The sequence below is a fragment of the Phocoena sinus genome, chromosome 5 (assembly GCF_008692025.1).
Source record: "Phocoena sinus isolate mPhoSin1 chromosome 5, mPhoSin1.pri, whole genome shotgun sequence".
Lineage (NCBI taxonomy): Eukaryota > Metazoa > Chordata > Mammalia > Artiodactyla > Phocoenidae > Phocoena > Phocoena sinus.
Genome location: NC_045767.1, coordinates 100,842,617 through 100,865,281, shown reverse-complemented (window position 1 = coordinate 100,865,281; position 22,665 = coordinate 100,842,617). Strand labels below are relative to the sequence as shown.

General features: G+C 40.2%; 1 protein-coding gene across 5 annotated transcripts in view; it reads left to right on the top strand.

The window, feature by feature from the left end:
- Positions 1–8,635: 8,635 nt before the first annotated feature.
- The window catches only part of LOC116754125 (microtubule-associated protein 9-like), a 35,788-nt gene continuing 21,758 nt past the window's right edge, over positions 8,636–22,665 (top strand). For 4 of the 5 annotated variants that reach the window (XR_004349964.1, XM_032632358.1, XM_032632356.1 and 1 more), the window contains exons 1-5: positions 8,636–8,774; positions 10,585–10,732; positions 11,474–11,558; positions 12,636–12,953; positions 19,227–19,456. Coding sequence is in view for 4 of the 5 variants with exons in the window: in XM_032632358.1 (XP_032488249.1) it covers positions 10,658–10,732; positions 11,474–11,558; positions 12,636–12,953; positions 19,227–19,456 (708 nt within the window). In the remaining variant the exon portion in view is untranslated. The remainder of the gene's footprint in view (positions 8,775–10,584; positions 10,733–11,473; positions 11,559–12,635; positions 12,954–19,226; positions 19,457–22,665) is intronic. The other variant, XM_032632359.1, reaches the window with a different exon arrangement.

Sequence of the window (22,665 nt, the reverse complement as noted above, 5' to 3'; positions counted from 1 at the left end):
ACCCGCCAGGACTGGCGTGGGCTAGTAGCTGAGGCTTGGGCTTCGGGGCTTACACCCCAGGGAGAGCACTGGGGTTGGCGGCGTGAACACAGCCTGAAGGGGTTAGTGCGCCAAGGCTAGCCGGGAGGGAGTCCGGGAAAAGTCTGCAGCAGCCGAAGAGACAAGAGACTTATCCTTGCCTCTTTGTTTCCTGGTGCGCTACAAGAGGGGATTAAGAGCACCGCTTAGAGGAGCTCCAGAGACGGGTGCAAGCTGCGGCTATCAGCGCGGACCCCAGAGATGGGCATTAGACACTAAAGCTTCTGCTGCAGCCACCAAGAAGCCCGTGTGTGAGCACAGGTCACTATCCCCACCTTCCCTCCCGGGAGCTTCTGCAGCCTGCCACAGCCATGGTCCCGTGATCCAGGGACAATTTCCCCTGGAGAACGCACGATGCGTCTCCGGCTGGTGCAACATCATGCTGCCCTCTGCCGCCACAGGCTCGCCCCGCATCCATACCCCTCTTTTCCCTGCGGCTTGAGTGAGCCAGATCCCCCGAATCAGCAGCTCCATTAACCCCGTCCTGTCTGAGTGAAGAACAGATGCCCTCAGGCGATCTACACGCAGAGGCAGGGCCAAATCCAAAGTTGAGCCCTGGGAGCTGTGTGAACAAAGAAGAGAAAGGTAAATTTCTCACAGCAGCCTCAGAAGCAGCAGATTAAAGCTCCACAATCAACTTGATGTACACTGCATCTGTGGAATACCTGAACAGACAACGAATCATCCCAAATTGAGGAGGTGGACTTTGGGAGCAAGATACATTATTTTTTTCCCTTTTCCTCTTTTTGTGAGTGTGTATGTGTATGCTTCTGTGTGAGATTTTGTCTGATAGCTTTGCTTTCACCATCTGTCCTAGGTGTAAAGTAACGTGAGGAAACCGTTGTAATGTAGCATTGCCAGTGGAATTTTAGCCTTATTCAAAGAGACCGAAGAGTTTCCAAAGCCGATTCAACCTAATGTGTGAAGATTCTGAGACGTAGCATGCATCAGACTCCCCCATGGCCTTCGGAGAGCAGCTCGTAGGACACACATTTTACACATCCTTCACTGTCGGCAATGCTACCGTGCTCACTGAGGTGAGTGCAGGTTTCAAGTGTCTCTTGTTAATATGCCTGGTTGTGCCCTTAAGGGCGCCCGGCGCACTTGACTTCCATTAGATCATCCACCTAAGGAGAGGGCTCGGCACGTAGAATTCCCTGCAGTCCCCAGGAAGCAAGCCCTACTCTCTGTGTTAGAGAGACAGGACTCCCCAGGTAACACTAAAGACTCGGCCTTTCAAATGACTCCACCAGTGGTCACCGTTCCCAATGAAAGCTGCCCTCAGCAAAACTCCTCTGAGCAATGCCAGGGCTCCACAGAGAGTGGCAATTTCTCCTTCTGTAACGTTACCTTTTTCTCACCCACCAGGAAGCAAGGCCCCTCCCATGGCATTGCAAACAGGCTTTCAGCCTCAGGAAGAAAAGTCCTTCTCCCCGGCAGCTGGAATGCTGTTTCCTGTCCTTCTCAGTTAACTTCCACAGGGAGGCGGGTGTTCAGCTTAAGCTATAAAACCAGCAGCGACCAAAGCCCTATACCTGAAGCTCTCCTTGCTTGAGGCCAAGCACGAAGTCCCTCTCCACTGAGGTCATGGTCTTCTCAACCGTCCTCCTTCTGGCTAGGAAATCTCACATATGTTTTACCAGTTGGATACCAGCCTTTCATGCAAACTAAAGGAGTTCGCTTCTACTCACCCTAGGAAAGGAAACTGAGTACTTCTTGTCTTTCGGCTGAAGGCGAAGTGTATTTCAGAGCTCTGCAACTTCTCACCCACCCACCCAGCTTCCTCTGGTGGGGACTCCATGACAGAGACAGTACACCGTGAGCGAAATCCTGTTCGTCTCCATGTGACAGGACAACAATGTTTACTGCTCCAGAAACGGGCCTTTTTACGTAGAGGAAACACTGTTTAGCCAACTCAGGCTTGCACCTCCTACCTGAAGGCAGCTATAAACTAACGAGAGGAGACCGTTGTAGTGCCAGCTTGCTGGGCGAATAGTAGCCTGTTCCGTTGTGACTGAGGAGTCTCACATGCCGAATCAATACAGTGTGTGAAATTTCTAAAAGCGAGCACGCCTCCGAATCACCCATGACCTAAGGGGAGCAGCTCGCAGAAGCAACCACAGAGTGGTTGCTTCTACCGGGTACACAGAGATGAGTGCATTTTCCAAGTGGCTCTTCACATCTTGCTTGGACTGTCGAGTTAACAGAGCTCCCCAGGTACTTGACTTCCACATGTTCATCCCCCAGAGGACAGAGTGCTGCTCCCTAGACTTTCTCTGCAATAGAGTGTATGCAAGCCGGAATTGTAGCCTTATTCCAAAGTTACCCAAGAATTTCAAAAGCCAAATCGATACAATGTGTGAAATCTTGCTTGCATCAGACTCACCCTTGGCCTCCGGAGTGCAGTTCGTAGGATACTCATTTCACAGTCTTCACTCTAGATGCTTCTACCTTTTACGCTGAGACGAGTGCTTCTTCTTTTCTTGCCTCGTTGTCCCTTTAACAGTGCTCCCCTTGCACTTGATCCTCCACCTAAGGCGATGGCTCTGCCCCTAGACTTTCCCTGCAGTATCCAGTAAGCAAGTCCTACTCTCCGTGTACGAGACAGGTCTAACCAGGCAACATTAAACTTGGCCTTGCAAATGCTTCCACCAAACGGTCAACATTCACAATGAAATCTACCCTCGACAGAACTCCTCTGAGCATCACCAGGATTCCACGAACAGTGTGAATTTCTCCTTTTGTAATATTATCTTTTTCTCAGCCATCTGGAAGAGAAGGCCCTTCATATAGCGTTGAAGAAAGGGTTTCTGCTTCAGAAAGGAAGGTACTTCTTTGTGGCAGGTTGAAGGTTTTTCCCTACCATTCTCAGTTAAATACCACCGGGAGGAGGGTCTTCAGGTTAGGCCCTAGAAGCAGCAGCGACCAAAGCCCTATGCCTGCAGCTTTCCTAGCGTGATCCAAGCATGATAGTCCATCTCCACAGAGGTTGGTGTCTTTTCAACCATCCTTATTTTGGCTTGAAAACGCGCATGTATTTTACCAGTAGGACACCAGCCTTTCAAAAAAAGTAAAATGCATTTGCCTGTAGTTACCCTCGGAAACTAAGCTGAGTGCATTTTGTCATTCGGCTGAAATGAAGAGTATTGCAGAACTCTACAACCATTCTCACACACTGCTCCCTCTATGGATGACTCTTTGACAGAGACAGCACACAGTGCCCGTATTTCCCTTCTTCTCAATTTGAAAAGACAAAAATGTTTTCTGGTTGGAATACAGATCTTTTAAGGCAGTGGAAACGCTTTCTAGCCAACTCACCCTTGCCCCTCTTACAGATATAAACTAACGTGAGGAAACGGTCATTGTGTAGGCCTGCCAGAGGGGTTGTAGCCTTAGTTGGAAGTGAGCGAAGAGTTTCAAAAGGTGAATGAATACAATGTGTGAAGTTTCTGAGATCTAGCATGCATCAGACTCACCCGTGGCCTTTGGAGAACAGCTCATAGGATACACATTTCACACAGCCTTCACTCTAGACGATTCTATCGTGTACGCTGAGATGAATGCATTTTTAAAGTGCCTCTTCTTAATTTGCCCGGTTGTCCCTTTAACAGCGCTCCCCATGCACTTGACTTTTTTGATCATCCACCTAAGGAGAGGTATCTGCACCTAGTCTTTCCCTGCAGTACCCAGTAAGCAAGCCCTTCTCTCTGTGTAAGAGAGAGAGGTCTAACCAAGTAACACTAAGGATTCGGCCTTTCAAATACTTCCACTAAACTGTCAACTTTCGCAATGAAAGCTGCCGTTGGTAAAACTCCCCTGGGCACTGCTCGGTCTCCATGCACACTGCGATTTTTTCCTTCTGTAACATTACCTTTTTCTCACCCACCTGGAACACAAGGCCCTTCACATAGCATTGCAGAAAGGCTTTCTGCTTCAGAAAGGAAGCTACTTCTCTTTGGCTGGTTGTACGCTTTTCCCTCTCATTCTCAGTTAAATACCACAGGGAGGAGGGTGTTCAGTTTAGGCCGTAGAAGCAGCAGATACATGTCTTACACCTACAGCTCTTCTCTCGTTATCTAAGTGCGAAAGTGCGTCTCCACAGAGGTCAGTGTCTTCTCAGCCATCCTCTTTGTGGCTATGTATACTCACATATGTTTTACCAGTAGGACATCAGCCTTTCATACAAATTTAAAGGCATTTGCCTCTAGTCACGCTAGGAAACTAAGCTGAGCCCTTCTTGTCATTCGGCTGAAGACGAAGAGTATTTCAGAACTCTGCAACCATTTTCACACCCTGCTTCCTCTGGTGGTGACTCTTTGACAGAGACAGTACACCATTAATGAAATTCCTTTCGTCTCAGTTTGAGAGGACAAAAATATTTACTGTTCGGAATACGGGCCTTTTAATAGTGGAAATGCTTTCTAGCCAACTCAGGCTTACATCTCTTACCTAAAGGCAGCTATAAACTAAGCTGAGGAAACTGTTGTAGTGCAGGCTGTCAGACGAATAGTAGCCTGTTTCCGGTGTGACCGAAGAGTTTCACGTGGTGAATCAATACAGTGTGTGAAATTTCAGATATCTATCATGCATCCGACTACCCATGGCTCGCAGGATACAGATTTCACACAGTGGTTGCTTGTACCAGCTACCCTAAGACGAGTGCATTTTTCAAGTGACTTCTCTTATCTTGCTTGGCTGTCCCTTTAACAGGGCTCCCCATGCACTTGACTTCCATTTGATCATCCACCTAAGGAAAGGTCTCTGCACCTAGACTTTCTCTGCTATAGACAGTAAGCCCTACTGTCTGTGGAAGAGAAACAGGTCTAACCCGGTAACCCAAAGCCTCTTCCTACGAATTGTTTTCACAAACGGTTTCACTTGCCATTTCATACCACCCTTGGCAGTGCTCAGCTGAAGATCATCAGACCTCCAATTGCACTGGGTATTCCATCCTTCCTAATACTACTCTTCACTGAAACGTCCATGCCTGTCCTTGGTACACATGGGTGTGAAGAAAGGCCTTGTACATAGGAGAGGAATCTGTTTCTGCTAGGAGGGGTGAAAACTTGTGTCTTAACCATTCTTGGTCAAACACCTTATGGAGAAGCATTTCAACTGTGGCCCATATAAGTCTCGAAAAGACCAGTCCTTCCCCCAATGCTTTCATCTCTTGGTCACTGGCCTAAGGTCAGTCTCCCAGTCTTTGGTATGTTCTCCCGTTCCTCCTAGTAGCTTGCAAAAATCCATATGTTTTACCCAGTAGGATGCAAGCCTTGCAACAGTCTTAAAGGCATTCATTTCTAGTCACCCTAGGAAATTAACCTAAGTCCGTCTCTTCATTTAGCTGGAGATGCAAGAATATTGCCGAGCTCAGGAACAATTCACGAAGTCCTACTTCGTGGGAATGATTTGTTTTGTTTTGTTTTTTTACAGAAAAAGTACATCATGCCTGAAATTCCTTTCCTCTCGCTTTCAGAAGACACATAGGATTACTGCACAGAACACAAGCCTGTTTAGGCAGTGGAAGTGCTTTCTCTCCAAGTCACCTTTGCACCTCTTAGCTGAATGCAGTTGTAAACTAACATGGGGAAAAAAATCGCACTGTAGGTACTTGTTTGAATTACAGCTTCTGAGTTCGAATTATGAGGAATCATGCTTCTCTTGCTGTATTCATGTATGTCTGCTTAACAGCCCCAAAATACATACTGCTATATTTGACTAAAGATGGCCAGTGTAGTTCGTCATGTTTGTCTTTCTTCAAGATTCTGATATTCACCTTCTATAAGCTTCTTGCTGTTCTTCTCCCACAAATCGGCCCTGGTATTGATTGGTAAGTGCACTTGAATCTGGACTCTTTCTCCTATCTTCTGCCAACATAGGCATTCAATGTTTAATGCAAATATAATCTTTATCAATTGACACCCAGAGGGATTTGCTTTTGTAGCATACTTCTCAAGATGTTAGACAAGTGCTGTATGTTTTCAACCAGCGCTGCCTGTGAGTACAAGATCAATTTTCTCTAACTGCCAGTCAGAAGACTTAACAATTTGCCTGTTCTTGTGAAGGCAGGGAAATTTTGAAGAAGAGTCACTTTTCATTTGCTTCTTGATCTGGAAGTGGAGCTTCTCACTCCCCTCCTTGCCCCTCAGATAGAACAGTGTTAGCCTCCATATTCATAGACCATTTCCTCTGCTTAAAATCCCTCCTTATCTCCTAAATTCATTAATCAACTTGAATTCACTTTCTCTGTGAAAACTCTTTAGAACCTCCAGGAAGAATTTTTCTCTCTTCAGAGCTTCTTACTTTGTATTCCTATAGAGAAATTCTCACAGTGTACAGTCATTATGTGTTTACCCAGCCTTCTAGCTCTCTCTAGTCTACAGGATCCCCAGGCAGGGACATAGTCTGCTTTACCCTTGGAACTCACCAAATCTGACCCAAAATGTTATGGGTATACTTACTTATTGAATGAATGAATGAAGGCAAAGTTTGGAAATGGAAAGAGTAGTAAACTCAAAAAAGTTTGCTAGGCAAATACTTCTGTGGTCAAATACATATTAGAAAAGTGAAATATAGTGAAAATGTTACATAAGCTACTGAAATTTTGTGTGTTGGAGTGTTTTCATTTTCTTGAGTATCCATGAGCTTTTATAGGAATGTTTCAAAAATTATTTTTCAGCTTTAAATGCTATTTGTTTATTCTTGATTTCATTCATTCATTCAACAGTTATTTATTGCAAACTATACATCAGAAAACATCATGCTATTAATTCAGGTTTATATAATGTTATTAACATATTATTATACTGAAGCTACCTGAAAATATTAATAAAGTGCATAATATTCTGCTGCTTAACATAACAGTGGAAAGACATTGTGCCTTAGGACTTGTGAGAAATTAACTAGTTCAGGTTAACTGTCTTATCTACTATAGCTATGTATGGCATAGCTTTTATATCCTGTATTAATTATTTTGAATTAAGTTAAAAATAAAATCTAGTGGGTTCTGTAAAAAAAGATAGACTCTTTCCTTAAAGGCTCTTTTTATTAATATCTTTTTGAATTTTATTTTCTTAAGCCATATCTAAATGAAAACTATATTAGCCAAATGGATGAAAAAAATGAACAGAGCATTTTGAATGAATATAACTATTTCAACATAAGCAAATTAGTACTTCACATATAAGGAAAATGTGGACATTGTCCTTTCCTTGTGGACACAGGTACTATGATGGAATCATATTTGTTGATTAATAACTTATATGGGTCAGAAAGTTAACAGTAAGTGGTGAATGAAAAATCTTTGATGCAGACATCCAAAAATGTTTGAAAACATCATAGTTAAGCAAATGTTGATCAAACTGAGTTTTTCAAACAAGGACAAGTTGCGCATAAACTGAACGTAGTATTTAAAAAATTGCACTGCACATTTTGTTAAAAGCATAGGCTGTTTTCTTACACTAAATTTCGTATTTCTTGTTATGCACATTTGGTTTTTCAACACATTGATTTATTAAACATATCTCAATGTGATTTGTTTATAAATAATTGTTGAACAAGTTAAAATAAATTTCAGAGTCGGGAAAAATACCGGCAACAAGTTTAATTACTTGTCAGTGAATAATAACTGCATTCAGACAATTTAGGATTGAACTTCTTTTAAATTAAAAAAAGTAGAAATCCTTGTTATTTTAAAGTCTTTAAAGAAAAGTATTTGTTTAAGGATTACCTATGCTAATTAAGTGGTGTTGATATTGGTTACCTTATCAGCACACAGTCCTCTGCCTATTAGATCATTTTGTGGACTGGTTTGATTTTAGCCAGATTATCCACTGAGCACATATACAAAGCGGGGAACTTTACATTAAAGAAACACTCGGAATGGGTTTTCAGCTGTGTCGACAAGGGATGATTTCTATCCAGGCCCTTTGTGGCTGAGTTGCACAAAGAGAGTATCTAACATTGACAGAATGCAATCCCAGGCACTCTTCCAAGTATTCCATCTGCATGATTTCATTCAGTACTGACAGCAACGCTATTAAGGTGGCTATTAATATTATCTTTATTTATTTTACAGAAGAGGAAACTGGGGTGTACAGACGTTAACTTGCACGATGTCACACGGACAGAGGGAGGTGCACCAGGATTCAAACGCGGTTTGACTCCTGAGCCTGCAGACATCTCTGTCTTGCTATTCTGTCCCATCTGTCAGTGCACTAGTCCGTTAGTACACTACTACGAGTCACAACTTCATGTCTGTAACAACTGTGGCAAAACGAACGATGGATGTGCTTTGTGCGGCTGAAGATCCTAACGCCACTGACAAGCGCCAGCTCTCAGCTCGCAGGTGGGAGCTGGACAGGTCCTGTCTCCTAGGTAATGACTGAAGCACAGGCGGCCTATAAAGCACCCTTCTCCCCAGACCCACAGGGCTGATGTCATTTCCTTCGTCTGGGCGGTCGCACCAGTGACACGGCGGGCTGTAGGGCGGTGTTAGGTACCCGAGAGACCTGAGGTGCGGTATGTCACTTCCTCCCGGAGACGCTGTTTCCTAGCAACCGCTTCCCACCTGCGTTCTTAGTACCGCCTCCTCGCTCGCTGCAGAGTTGGCATCAGAGAGCAGCCAGGCGCAGGCCCAGGAGAGGGGCCAACAGCTGGTTCCTCCGGTCGCGGGGAGACATCCGCAAGAATGCAGAGTGAGTACAGACCGCGGGACTTGGGGGTTGTGGAGAATCGGGGCGGAGGCGGCGCTCGGCTGTGCACCGAGCTTGCTAGTGGCGGGTGCTTGGTCGGCGACATGGGGCAGAGCGGGCAGGGACAGGGCGCCACCTGGCCGGGCCGGAGCAGTCCCCCGCCCCGCGCTGCTGAGGGCGCGGGGAGGGTGAGCAGCCTCCGCCTGGAACACTGGAAACGTCCACAGGACCATTTAACAGAGATTTTAATGCAATCCATCGCAGAAGCTTCTTTTTTTTTTCTCGGTACGCGGGCCTCTCACTGTTGTGGCCTCTCCCGTTGCGGAGCACAGGCTCCGGACGCGCAGGCTTAGCGGCCATGGCTCACGGGCCCAGCTGCTCCGTGGCATGTGGGATCTTTCCGGACCGGGGCACGAACCCGTGTCCCCTGCATCGGCAGGCGGACTCTCAACCACTGCGCCATCAGGGAAGCCCTTCTTTTTGTTTTATCTAATAGTATTTCAACACTTGTGAGAGGGAAGAGTGGCTGGAAAAATATCACTATTTATGATCTTTTTCTTTCCCAGCACTGTATGTAAACTTTTTTTAAAAAATGGTGATGTTCTTAGTTATGTACACTAATTCCCCTACCTATGAACCTTCAAGTTGCGAGCTTTAAAAGATGCGAACCTGCGTTCTCACGTCCAATCACGTACGTTAGTTCACGTGTATGGTGTACACTGTCACGTGTGTGCGTCCTCTACAAGTGGTTGTACTTTTGTGTACTTTACTGTACAGTACTGTATAGGGCACAGTAGTTCAGTATCTTTATTTCAAGCCCAGGATGCCCGGAAGCAAGAGGGTAGATAGAATTGAATGCAGCCAGGACGCAGAATATGTGCCATCAGCGTCAGGCATGAGTGAAATTGCAGCTTGCCCTCCGTCTCCTATTGCTGACAATCCTTCAACTCTGCCATCTCCCACCTCCTCTCCCTCCTCCAGTCAGTAACTCTTCTTGCCTGTTCACCTGATGCCGGCACCTATATGCTAGTTTTTGTACTGTACTACCGTTGGGTACTTAGGCTAAATTTGTTGGACTTACGAACAAATTGGACTTAACAGACACAATCTTGGAATGGAACTCATTGGTATGTAGGGGACTTCTGTACTTCAGGGGTCCCCAACCCCAGGCCGCAGACCCCTGTTAGGAACCAGGAACCGGACCGCACAGCAGTGGGTGAACGGCGGGCAAGTGAGCGAAGCTTCATCTGCCGCCCCCCATCGCTCCCCATTGCTTGCATTACCGCCCGAACAATTCCCCCCACCCACCATCTGTGGAAGAATTGTCTTCCACGAAACTGATCTCTGGTGCCAGAAAGGTTGGGGAACGTTGCTGTACTTTATGCTGACAATCGTCTTCTTGGTAGCCTTTTAAATAAGTATGGCTGTTTTGTAGGCTATATTATACTTTTTGAATGGAAGAGAGGTGAAAAAGTTTCTATTTTAATTGGCAACAACCTATTGCACTCATTATTTAAATGAGTGCAATAATTGTAAAACTTATTTAGGATAATAACGTAATTGTAGAAATATTTTTGGATAACTTCAGTTTGAATTTTATTTTTCTGAAAACAAGTTTGATAGTAGAATTTGCTTTTTCTTTACAAAAACTCTGTTTATTACTCTGCTACTTAAAAGTGAAGATATAGCTCAATGTTCATATGATGCTTTTCTGGTTTTTGTTTGGCTTTGGGGGCAGGGAGGGAGTACTAAGTGTAGTAATGGAAATTCTCAAGCATGCAAAAAAGTCTGATTTGTTTTTTATATATTTCAGCCACCATCAGAGGTTGAATTATCCCTATCATTTGTTAGCCATTTTATAAAATTAGAGAATTAAAATAAACACTATGTCTGATGAAGTTTTTAGCACAACTTTGGCATATACAAAGAGTCCAAAAGTCACCAAAAGAACTACTTTCCAGGTAAAGTATTTTTATTTTGAATAATTTTAAAAGGTAAACACTGTATTGGGAATATTGGACTTGAAAGTGCTTCTATTCAATACAACAGTCCTATGTAAAGCTGGAGTAAATCTATGTTTCTTTTGAAATTTTTCAGATGATTGTATTTGGGCTCCAGTATTACCAACTCTTCTGTGTGGCTTTAAGACTACCAAACTAAACTCAATACTAGGTTCTTAGTATATTAAAAGTTAAATTAGCTTTTAAAAGTTGAATAGCAGCTTCTAATTGCCATTTTCATATAAAAAATGTTTTTTTCCCCCCTGGTGTAACATTATAACATTTAGGCTTTCTCTGTCCAGTCACTACAATTTTGAACTCAGCCTCTAAATTTGCAGTATTGATTACATCTGTTAACAGCAATATGCTGAAACAAAAGATCATAAAGAATACCAGTTTCTTCCATAATGCCAATTTATAATGAACCCTAAGTTGAGTCCTTCAATTCATTTGCTTGGTGTTGTCTGTCTTCTTTAATTTAACCCAAAGCTCCACGAGGAAAGGAATTGTCTGTGTTGTTCTGCATTGAGTCTTAAGGGTTGGGTGCATGGCATAAGGTAGGCTTTCAGTGAATATCTGTTAAATGAATGAAACCTAAGTTTTAAGGCAGTTATTAATCAAGCATTATTTGTTTAAAGAATTAATTCAATATATGAGACCTCCACATTTGGGTAGAAATTGATTTCAATTATCTCATTTCAGGATGAACTAATAAAAGCAATTACAGCTCGCTCAGCCAGACAAAGAAGTTCTGAATACTCAGATGACTTTGACAGTGATGAGATTGGTATGTGAGAACATGGGAAAGTAAACCACTTCTCTTATTTTTGCTTCTTTAGTTAGGTTTAGCCCAACCCTGCAAAAAAATCACTATGTTAAAATAATACCTATGAATTCACAGGTTTTAGATATCCAACATTTTAATGAATAAAAAGCCACTCTTAATTTTAAAGAAGTTGTATGATTGTCCTTGGTTTTTTTCTGAACGTGTGTATGAAAATAAAATTAAACTGACAGCAGATTTGCTTGTTTGTGGTAAACCATATTGTAGATAACGAGTTCATCTTTAAGGTCAACCCTATGAGGTAATAACTAGGGCCCATAGAACTAAACTTTGTGCACGTTAGGATCACTTTTATAATGCTTTTTATAAATCAAGGGTTTTTTGGCTATGACAGGGAATCAGTTTAAAAAACCCAGTATATCAGTACTGTATGGTTAATTTGGTTTCTTTTGATTATGTAAAATATTAATATTTTACATTTCAGGATAAACATACAAAATTCTAAACTTGAAATTCAGTGTTTTATACTTTCAGTGAATAACTCTCAATGTTCTCTGTAAAAGTAATCAGAACAATAGTTAAATCATTGCTTTATAGTTCGGTTAAGCATTCTTTATTATTCTTCTCATAGTAAAATCTAATACTGTGATATGGATGGAATTGCATTTCCAAAATTTTTATGAAAAAACATTATTAGAAAATTCTTCCATTTACAAATATTGTTGATTTTATGAAGTTTTTGAAAAACAAAAGAAAAGCTTTACAGTCCAAAATCTAATTTAAATGTCTCTGGCTGATTATTACTTTGAAGAAATTTTGAAGTTTTCTCAGAGCAAGCACAGTGCTTGGCTTGACAAACTATTCATACTCGATAAGTATGTTTTGAATAAATTAATGAAACTGAAATTTTTATTTTACTAATGCCAATAAAACCTGCCAAAGTTCGCTGTTTTTTAGGGCTGCAAATCTATTCACAGTTGTAAATTCATTTCCAGTCTTTAAGGTAATCTTTTTGATTGATGTAATCTTTAAAACTTTAAAATACACTATTGAAAATATTTTTTCTCTTCTATTTTTCAGTTTCCTTAGGTGATTTTTCTGACACCTCAGTAGATGAAAATTCAGTTAAGAAAAAGATTAATGATTTTCATATATCAGGTGATGAAGAAAAGAATTCTCCAAAACTGTCTTTTTTGAAAACCAAGAAATCAATCAATGATGTGAGGAAAGATGAGCCAGTAGTCTCTATCAAAAATGATGAGATGGCACCTGATGGTGGTAAAGGCATGATTGTAAATCCCTTATCTGAATCTCAAAATAAACAACAGGAAGTTGAAAAAGAGAAAATTAAAATGGAAACGAAACCTATAATTCTTCCAATCAAAAGCGCATCTTCAGGTAATTTGTTAGGTTACTGTAATTGCATTTCTTGAAAATTTATTTTAAGATAATCACAAAATACTTTATATGGTAGCTAATAGATTTTTTAAATTATTTATTTATTTATTATTTATATTTGGCTGCGTTGGGTCTTCATTGCCTATCACAGGCTTTCTCTAGTTGTGGAGAGCAGGGGCTACTCTTCGTTGCAGTGCACAGGCTTCTCATTGCAGTGGCTTCTCTTGTTTTGGAGCATGGGCTCTAGGCGTGTGGGCTTCAGTAGTTGTGCTGCATGGGTTCAGTAGCTGTGGCTCACGGGCTTTAGAGCACAGGCTCAGTAGTTGTGGTGCATGGGCTTAGTTGCTCCGTGGCATGTGGGATCTTCCCAGACCAGGGATCGAACCTGTGTCCCCCACATTGGCAGGCGGATTCTTAACCACTGCATATGGTGGCTAGTAGATATTTAAGAAAAAAAAATCAGACTTAACCTTTCAATTTTACAGATATAAATAAAAATAATAGAACCATAGAGAAAAACCATAATTCTGATGTCCAGTTGTACGTTCAGTTTTATATCTCTGCTAGTGCCTGATAGCTGGCCAAAGTACCTTCAGTCATCCACAGCTGTGGCTCCAAAGCTCCTGGGTCCAACCTTGCTTAGGCCTGTGAGCTCCAATTTTGTTTTTAGTAGTGGAACTACAATGGAATCCTTTCTAATCCATTTCACACTCCAGACATCAGGGTTATAGCAGCATTGAGGCTAGTCCTTAAAACAATAATCATTTCCATACAGCCATTTGCCAGAATATTTGTTTGGCATTTGTATATTTGAAGGGGGTGGTGGGGGTAGGTGTTGTTGCTGTCATTGTTTAAGCCTCCAGATTTTCCTTAAGAAAAGAGAATCTCCATTTGGTTTCTCTGTTCCTTAGGAAAATCCACTAAAACTCAATTTTCTGTGGGGATGTTCCTGGCGTGATTACAGTAGTTTCTTCACAGTTCTACTGAGCTCTGTGCGTAGTGCAGCAGAGATGGAGTGAAGCAGGCACCAACTGCTGTGAGATCCCCTGGTCTCTCACGCAGAAACAAGGGCATAGAAGTTTAAGGATTTGGAGTCTTCCAGTCTTTTTATGTTCTATAGAAAAAATAGTAGTTGAAGCTAACCTTCACAAAAACCTCATTCCTTCATATCATCATTAAATATGGTACTGGTAAGTATTTCATACTTTACATAATAGCACTGGTAACCTTAGGCAAAGCTATATTTCAGACACTCCTTTTTCCACCCCCACAATTCCATCCACTTTCAAATGAGGAGAAGATACAAGCAAGCAGGGATACTAGGGGAAAAGCTACTGCAAGTTAATTATGTGTGACCTCAGCCGTAGGGTAAGCCTCACTGTCTTCATGAGGAGGGGGAGGAAACCTGCTCTCCTTTCCTACAGAATTGTTTTAAGAATCTACTGAAGTATGTCTCAAACTATAAACTTCTACAAAAGTGTAAGCACAAAGCCTAATGAAACACAATTAACTTGCTAAAATGTACCTTCCCAGTGTACTGAGTAAAATCAAAAATGGAGAGAAGGGAAATGTAATCAAAGAGTGAATAATCCATTACATCACCATTTCCCAAAGTATGTTCCACAGTTTGTTCATTGGTATTGAGGGGAAAACAGAGTTACAGGAATTTTAAACCAATTTCTTTATGAACTTCTTGGAACTGTTAATAAAGACATATGCACGGTGAATCTTCAGGAAAGAATATGAAGTGTTTCCTAGTCTTAGTTGAGTTTAAAAACCTATTTTTATGGATTACGTTTATCCTATTTGTCCTGATTCTAAAAAGCTTTTCATTAGGTTAATAAGAAAATGTGAGGGCTTCCCTGGTGGCGCAGTGGTTGAGAGTCCGCCTGCCGATGCAGGGGACGCGGGTTCGTGCCCCGGTCTGGGAGGATCCCACGTGCCGCGGAGCGGCTGGGCCCGTGAGCCATGGCCGCTGAGCCTGTGCGTCCGGAGCCTGTCCTCCGCAACGGGAGAGGCCACAACAGTGAGAGGCCCGCGTAACGCATAAAAAAAAAAAAAAAAAAAAAAAAAAAAAAAAAAAAAAAAAAAAAAAGAAAATGTGAGCGTATTATAGAAGCTAAAATTAGTCTGATATAGATAGAAGTATATAATTAGAACTTTATGGTAGATAATCAGCAATAATCCACCCATTTAATATCTTTTTTAAAACCTGTGACAAATTAAAATAACTAGAGAAATACTGTATTTTGACCACAAGATAGCTCAGGATTCTAAATATGCAATACTGTAGTTTTAAACAATCATTAACCATTTGCAATTCAGTATATGTAGGATAAAAAAATTACCAAAACAAGTAATCATTTACATTTGATTGTAAAATAAAACATTTTGATAATGTATAGATGTATTTTTTTTTCTTTCTGAAAACTTGATGCTTCTGGAAGTGGAATTTTGGTATAAAATATATTAAAATCATTATTCCTAGGTTATTCAAGTTGAAGAAAAAACTTGAGGCTGCTGGTTAGTGCCTGGCATGTAGAATTCATTAAGTATTTGAATGTTTAAATGAATAATTCATTCATTAAAGAAGGAAAGTGGTTAATGAGCTTAGCTTTATCCTTCTCTAAATTTTTAGACTTTTTTTTCTTATAGAGTTTAGAACTTAATATTTTTAATGTGGTGAGATATTGCTGAGTATCACTTAATGCTTTATAAAAATATTAGAACCTGAAAGTTTCCTTTGTTCTTGCTTGTCTGCTGTAACTAGTACAATAATCAAACTCACTTTTATCAGGTAGTGGTCACATTGGTAATGATTGTAGAAAGTAATTTTTACAGGTTATGCTGTTTTTATTTTAACTTTAAAGCAGGAGAACCTTGACTACATTAGCATTGGAGTCTGGGTGCTCCTGCTTTAATCCCACAAACTAGAGTATGACTATGGGCACATGACCTCTTTGTTCCTCATTTTATTTACCTGTAAAATGGAGACAATATTTGAACCACCACTAGGGGTTTGAGGCAATTAAATTGAGTTCATGTATTTGAAGTGCTTAGAGCAATCTTGGCATAAATTAAGTACTCTATAAATGCTTTTACTATTCATTTTATTATTCAGCATTTGTTCATAAGCAGATCATTTTATTTATCCCACATATTTATTGTGGGTACGATATGTTTCACTGTTACAAGCACTGTGATAGTAGCTATCACTGTGGCATTACAAAGACCTAGTACCAATCCTCCAATACTGTCTTAGTCCGTTCGGGCTGCTGTAACTGAATACCACAGACTGGGTAGATTATCACCAACAGAAACCTATTTCTTACAGTTCTGGAGGCTGGAAGTCTGAAATCACAGGGCTCACATGGTTGGATAGAGCCCTCTTCTGGGTTGCAGGCTTCTCATTGTATCTTTATGTGGTGCAAAGGGCAAAGGAACTTTGTAGAGCATTATTTTAAGGGCATTAATCCCATTCATGAAGATTTTACCCTCATGACTTAATCACCTTCCAAAGGCCTCACCTCCTAATACGTCACTTTTGGGGTTAAGATTTCAACATAAGAATTGGGTGGAGACACAAACATTCAGACCATAGCAAAGACTTTACAATTTGGTGGGAAGGTATATAAAATGTATCGTAAGAGCACAGGAAAGTGGGCATCTAAATTTACCTGAGGGCATCAGGGAAGGCTTCCTAGAGGAGCTGGTGTCAGTAGCTATAACTGACAAATAATAATACCTGTAGTCAGGACTCTCAGATGCAAATGACCCAATTCAAACATCAGTGGATAGAGTTTATCCCTGTGTTGAGCATGGATGTCAGAAGTCCTTGCTTTAGGTGTGATTAAGTGTAGAGAATCGGTATTTCTATATCATCAGGATTCTCTCTTTTTATTTTTGTCCTCCCTCCCTGACCCTCTCATTCTCTCCTCCTGCACTGTCACTGCCCCATTAATTCCATCCCTTGGTCCATTTTTCTGTCATTTGGTTTCTTTGTCTCAGACAGCCCTTCACTTGGCAGCAGAGAATGCCACTAGTAGTCTCTAAATCACATCCTTCCAGCTCCATGGCCTTAAAGGCGTATCCACCAACTCCAAGTAGAAAAATCCTGACCTCCTGACTGCCTGCTGTGGTCAGGGGAAATGAAGTTTCTGTGATAAGCTGCACAGGAAGGAGAGGGCTACATCACATGCCCATCATTCTCACTGAGGTATGGAGGAGATATTTATTAACCCACAGAATCACATTGATAGAAAGGAGGAGAGGATACCCAAAAAGAAAACAGGAGTGGTGGAGAAACCAGAACAGGAAATGTCTATACAATCATTGATATTCATTGAGCACTTCCCATGTGTCAGGCACTGTGTTGTGTGCTTTGTATGTATTATCTTACTCAAGTCCCATGAGAACTTTAGCAAATCTTAGCTAATTCTACCTATAGGAAAACTGGGGTGTGTGACGGTTATCTGATTCGTGTAAATTTACAATGCTAATAAGTGTCAGAACAAGATTCAATATGAAATATCTGAAATAGGCAACCCCATACAGAGAGTGGGTAGAATGGTGGTTATGAGGGGCTGGAGGGAGAGAGAAATGGGAGTTGCTAGTCAACAGATGTAAAGTTTCAGTTATGCAAGATGAATAAGTTTTAGAGCTCTGCCTTTTGGCATTGTGCCTTTAGTTAATAATACTGTAATATGCACTTGAAAATTTGTTAAGAGGGTGGATGTCCTATTAAGTGTTATTACCACAATAAAAAAAATGACTCAAAACCAGGCATTATACAATATTCTGCTTAAACTGAGATTCCAAAGACAGGCAAGCATTTTTCAGGAGGAGAAACAGGAAGTGGACATCCTAGGCAGAGGGAGAGCTTGGGTGGCAAGCTCTGGTGGCAGGAGGCATGTGGCACAGCTGCAGAAGGACAGTGAGCCCAGCATTTCAGGACAGATTACTAAGTGGGTGTGTCAGTGATGAGGCAGCACAGGTAGCCAGAGACAAAACCATGAAACATTTTATATTGTTCAGAGGCAATGAGCTTTTTATTCTGTAAGACTGGCTGATGGGGAGCCATTGAAAAATTTTGTGGAGAGGAGTGATGTGATCTGACTTGTGTTTTATAAATATCACTGAGGCAGTAATCTAGGCAAAAATGGATGAGGAACTGAGAGTGGGGTTGTAGAAAGTGGGATAAATGAGAGAGAAATTTAGCAAGTAGAATGGGTAGGGTATTGTGATTCTTTGGATTTTGAGGGAGGAATCTAAGATGACTCTTGGATTTTGGATTGGACATTTGACCAGAGTTTAGGACGTACCTAAAATTGGTAATGAAGCATTTATAGTGGTTCCAATTACCTATGGTTGTAGAATCTTCTAGCAGGATTTATAACTCGACTTATAGATAAAAAGGATAAAGGTATTAATTAGTTCAGTTTTGAAGTTTCATCAGAAGAATACATTGGTAGAACAATGGAGAGATGGTAAAATTTAGGGAAAAGTTCATGGAAAATGTTTCTTATCATGTTTTGAGGGCTGGAAGTATACCAGCATTAGATTGTTATTTTAAACTTAGAAGTGATGAAATAGTAACTGAGAAATTTTAATAACTGCTGGAGAGGTTTTATGGACTCAGAGAACAGCAGCTCACAAGTTATCCAGTTGTCTGTTCCTCCTTCCAGGGACATTTGGCTTTTCTACTCCCTGTACTGACATCATCTTTATACTTGTAACAGCACTTACCTTTGTCTTATAATTTTATTTGTTTAGAATCGTCTTCTTTCCCAACCTCTAAAATCCTTGGACAGGGCCATTGCCAGTGTCTTGATTCTGCGGTCCATTAATGTGAGTGATGTGTATGGGGCCTGGCAGCAGATACTCAATAAAGGTTTTGATGGATGAACTGCCTCATTTTTTAAAGGCTGAAACTGAAGCAGTTTGGTTTTGTTTGTTCAAAAAAAATTTTTTTTAATACTATGAGAGTTGATGAGTTTACTCACAAAAGTGAAGTGTACTAGTTACTTCCAGGATGGCAGCCATTAAAAAAAAATTATTTGATTATGAACTATCGCCTACTTATACTTTCTGGAGTTCTGTGTAGAGAAGGGTGTGGGCTTCTAGACTCTCCAGGATAGAAAGCCAAGGTGCTTGGGCACAGGAGGGAAGTGTGGTGGCACCTGCGGTGTAGGAGAAGCCATGGTCATTTAAAAAATGTATTTTTTAGTGTATTAAATTGTATTTAATGCATTAAAACATTGTATTTTTCTGCAGAAAATAACAGCAGCCTTGAAGCAGACAACCACTTGAAGCCTTCACCTCGGCCAAGGAGCATGTTGAAAAAGCACAGCCACAGGGAGGAGAAAGACAGGCTAGGAGAAGACACAGACACTGCCCTCCATGAAGAATTAGAGGCATATTCTGCACCTTCATTCCTCCCAAGGCTGAATGGCAGACAACCAGAAGCTGAGAAAAATGCATTCTCTGAAAACCTTGACCCTGAGGTTAACACTACTGCTAAACTGTGTTTCTAATTCAGGTTTTTGCATCTGATTATGAGAGAAAGAATATTTGTGTGTGAGAGTGCATGTGTGTGTGTGTTACATGATTTCTTCAGCAATTGATAAGGAAATAATTTTAAGTCCAATAAAAATATATTTTATTGGATCTAAAACTCAATTGTAAGATATAGCAAAAAGACAGCATTATTTTATGTACTGCTAAGAAAGAAGAAAACTGCTAAACTGTAACATACGATGCATCCAATTTCAGAGAAAGTAAAATGTGAAAAAAACTTGCCTTTTTGAATCTATGCAACACTTTAATTGCAAGAGTTTTTATTTACATATCTTTGAATTGTATAATTTATGGCCAGTGTCATTTTATTCATTTGGTTTTAATCACTCAACAAATGTGTACTGAATGTTCACAGCACAGTCCTATATTTTTTGGGATATAACAGAAGGGATGTAGATGTGATCCTTCAGGACTTCATCAGGAGTTTACTGTGTATTGTTATTAGGGAAGAACACTTGACCGCCTGTCTTTACATTTCACTATGGTTAGAGAAGTTCCACCTCACATTTCAGAAGGGATAAGTATGGGAAGAACATTCCTCCTCCACAATCTGCTTGAGCAGATCAGAGAAAAGGAACTAAACAGTACTGGCTAAGCTTCTTTCTTCTTCTCCTGACTCCTCTGTGTTACTGATGTGAGAAAAGATCTGCTCCCTGGGAGGTGGTACAAAGGCAGACAGAGGAAGTCCTTTGTATCACAACTAAACAGAAGAATCTCTCCAATTCAGGTCAGAAGTATGAGCACAGTAGGCTCTGATTCCACTCTTATCCTGTAGGTTAGCTTTACCAGAAAAGCTGGCAATTTGATATAAGTCTGCCTGACCTCAGTGTGCTATGTCTTAATTTGTTCTGAAAATCAGGTGAAGAGAGGGTGTTATCAAAACCAAACAATTATTTTATGTTTAATAAAATCATCTGGTCAAGTGGATATCGTGTTAGTTCACTGTAGCTGCTGTAACAAATTGCCACAAACTAGATGACTTAAAACAACAGAAGTTCTCTCAGTTCTGGTGGTCAGAAATCCAATATCAGGATGTGAACAGGGCTATGTTCCCTCTGAAGGCTCTAGGGAAGAATCCTTCTTTGCTTCTTCCAGTTTCTGGTGGTTGTCAGAAATCTTTGGTGGTCCTTGGCTTGTAGCTGCATCACTCCAGTCCTTGCCTCCATCAACCCATGGTCTTCTTCCCTGGGTCTCTGTGTCTTCCCTCACTTTTGTCTAAAACAAGACACCAGTCATTTGATTAGGGTCTGCCCTACTCCAGTAGATTCTCATCTTAACTAATTCCATCTGCAAACACCTTATTTTCAAATAAGATCACGTTCGGAGATTTGGGGTAGACATGAATTTTGAGGGAACACTATTCAAGCTGGTAGTGATACCTAACTTTAATTGCTCTTTGTGATGTATTCTATATCCCTTGATTAAAGAAAAAAGTATTCCTAAACTTTTTAAAGTAACATTATATTATGACAGAAAATTTAATTGAAAAATATCTACCCATAATCCCATCACCTAATGACAACTATATTCATTATTCTTACTCCACTTTTGGGCTGTTTTTCTATACTTGTTTTTATAATATTTGTCATCTTAACATTCACAATGTTTTGTATCATGCTTTTTGGTTTAATCTCTTAACATTAGGTCATGACATGTTTCCATGTTGCTGGGTGATCTTGAGACTATGTTCACCTTAATGACTATAACATAGCCCATATTGTAGAGCTATTATCTTTGTTGGGTATATTAGATACTTCTGTTTTTAATAGTCTAAATTTTCCTTATTCCTCATTATAAAATTTTCCTGACCATGCTCTGAATCTTCTTTAAGCCCACATTTTCAGGGATTTCCCATCTATTTTTTGTCCAACCCTTCTCTCTCCTATGTCTATAATCTTTGGCTCCGGAAAAGTCTATTTTCATCCACATTCAACAATGCTGAAGCCTCTTTAACTTTGTATAAGCTTTCACATGACACTGCACTTCTCTCCCTATTGCCTTACCTTCCTGCAAATGTCACAGCTGGGTATCGAAAGGGTGACATTTTCTTTCTCACTACAACCTCACTTCCCACCTTTCATTTGTGTGTGCATGTGTTTGTGTGTGTGTGTGTGTGTGTGTGTGTGTGTGTATGATGATATATATCTATGTTTATATGTTAAATTAACTCATTATTCCTGGGATAAAGTCTAGTCCATCATAGTAGACTATTTTTGTGTGGGATTTGATTTTTTAATATTTTGTTAAGACTTCTACATCAGTATTTATGGAAGTTGACTATAATTTTTTCCTTATAATGTTGTTATCATGTGTGAGTATCATATGAATTGGGGAGTGTCTCTTCCTCCTTTATCTTCTAAAAGTTTGTTTGATATGCAACCAAAAGTTTAGTATCATTTTCCCCTTAATTGAGAGAATTCACCAGCGAAATTATCTGGGCCTAGAATTTTCTTTGTGGAGAGGTCTTTGACACTAAGTTTGATTTTTGGGGGGGGGGGGCCATAAATATTTGGTATCCAGATTTTCTCATCAGTTTGGTAATTTATGTCTATTTAGAAATTTATCCACTTTATCTGAGATGTTGAATTTATAAAGTTGGTTGTGATATTCCCTTATCCTTTTGATGACAGTAAAATTATGACATTCCATCTTTCATTTCTAATATGTAGTTTGTGTTTTCTGTCTTTCTTGTTAAATTTTGATAGGCATTGCTCAGTTCTGTTAAAACTTTAACTCTGTTAAAAGAACCAGTGTTGGCTTTGTTAGCTTTCTCTGTTGTTTGTTTCCAATTTCATTGATTTTCACTCTTTATTATTTTTCTTTTATTTTCTTTGGGTTTAATTTGCTTACCTTTAAGTTAGAAAATGTGTCCATCCATTTTAAGCTTTTCATCCTTTCTATCAAAACCTTTGAAAACTATAAATTTTCCTCTAATGCACTGATTAGCAGCACTCAATTTTTTTGATGCCATTTATTTTTATTATCATTCCTTTAAATACATTTTCTGATTTACCTTGTGATCTCTTTTTTGGCCAAATGGTTATTTTATGGTGAATGATTTTATTTCCACATATTAGATCTTCTCTAGATATATTCTTGCATAAATTTATAATTTAATTTTATTATGATCAAAGAA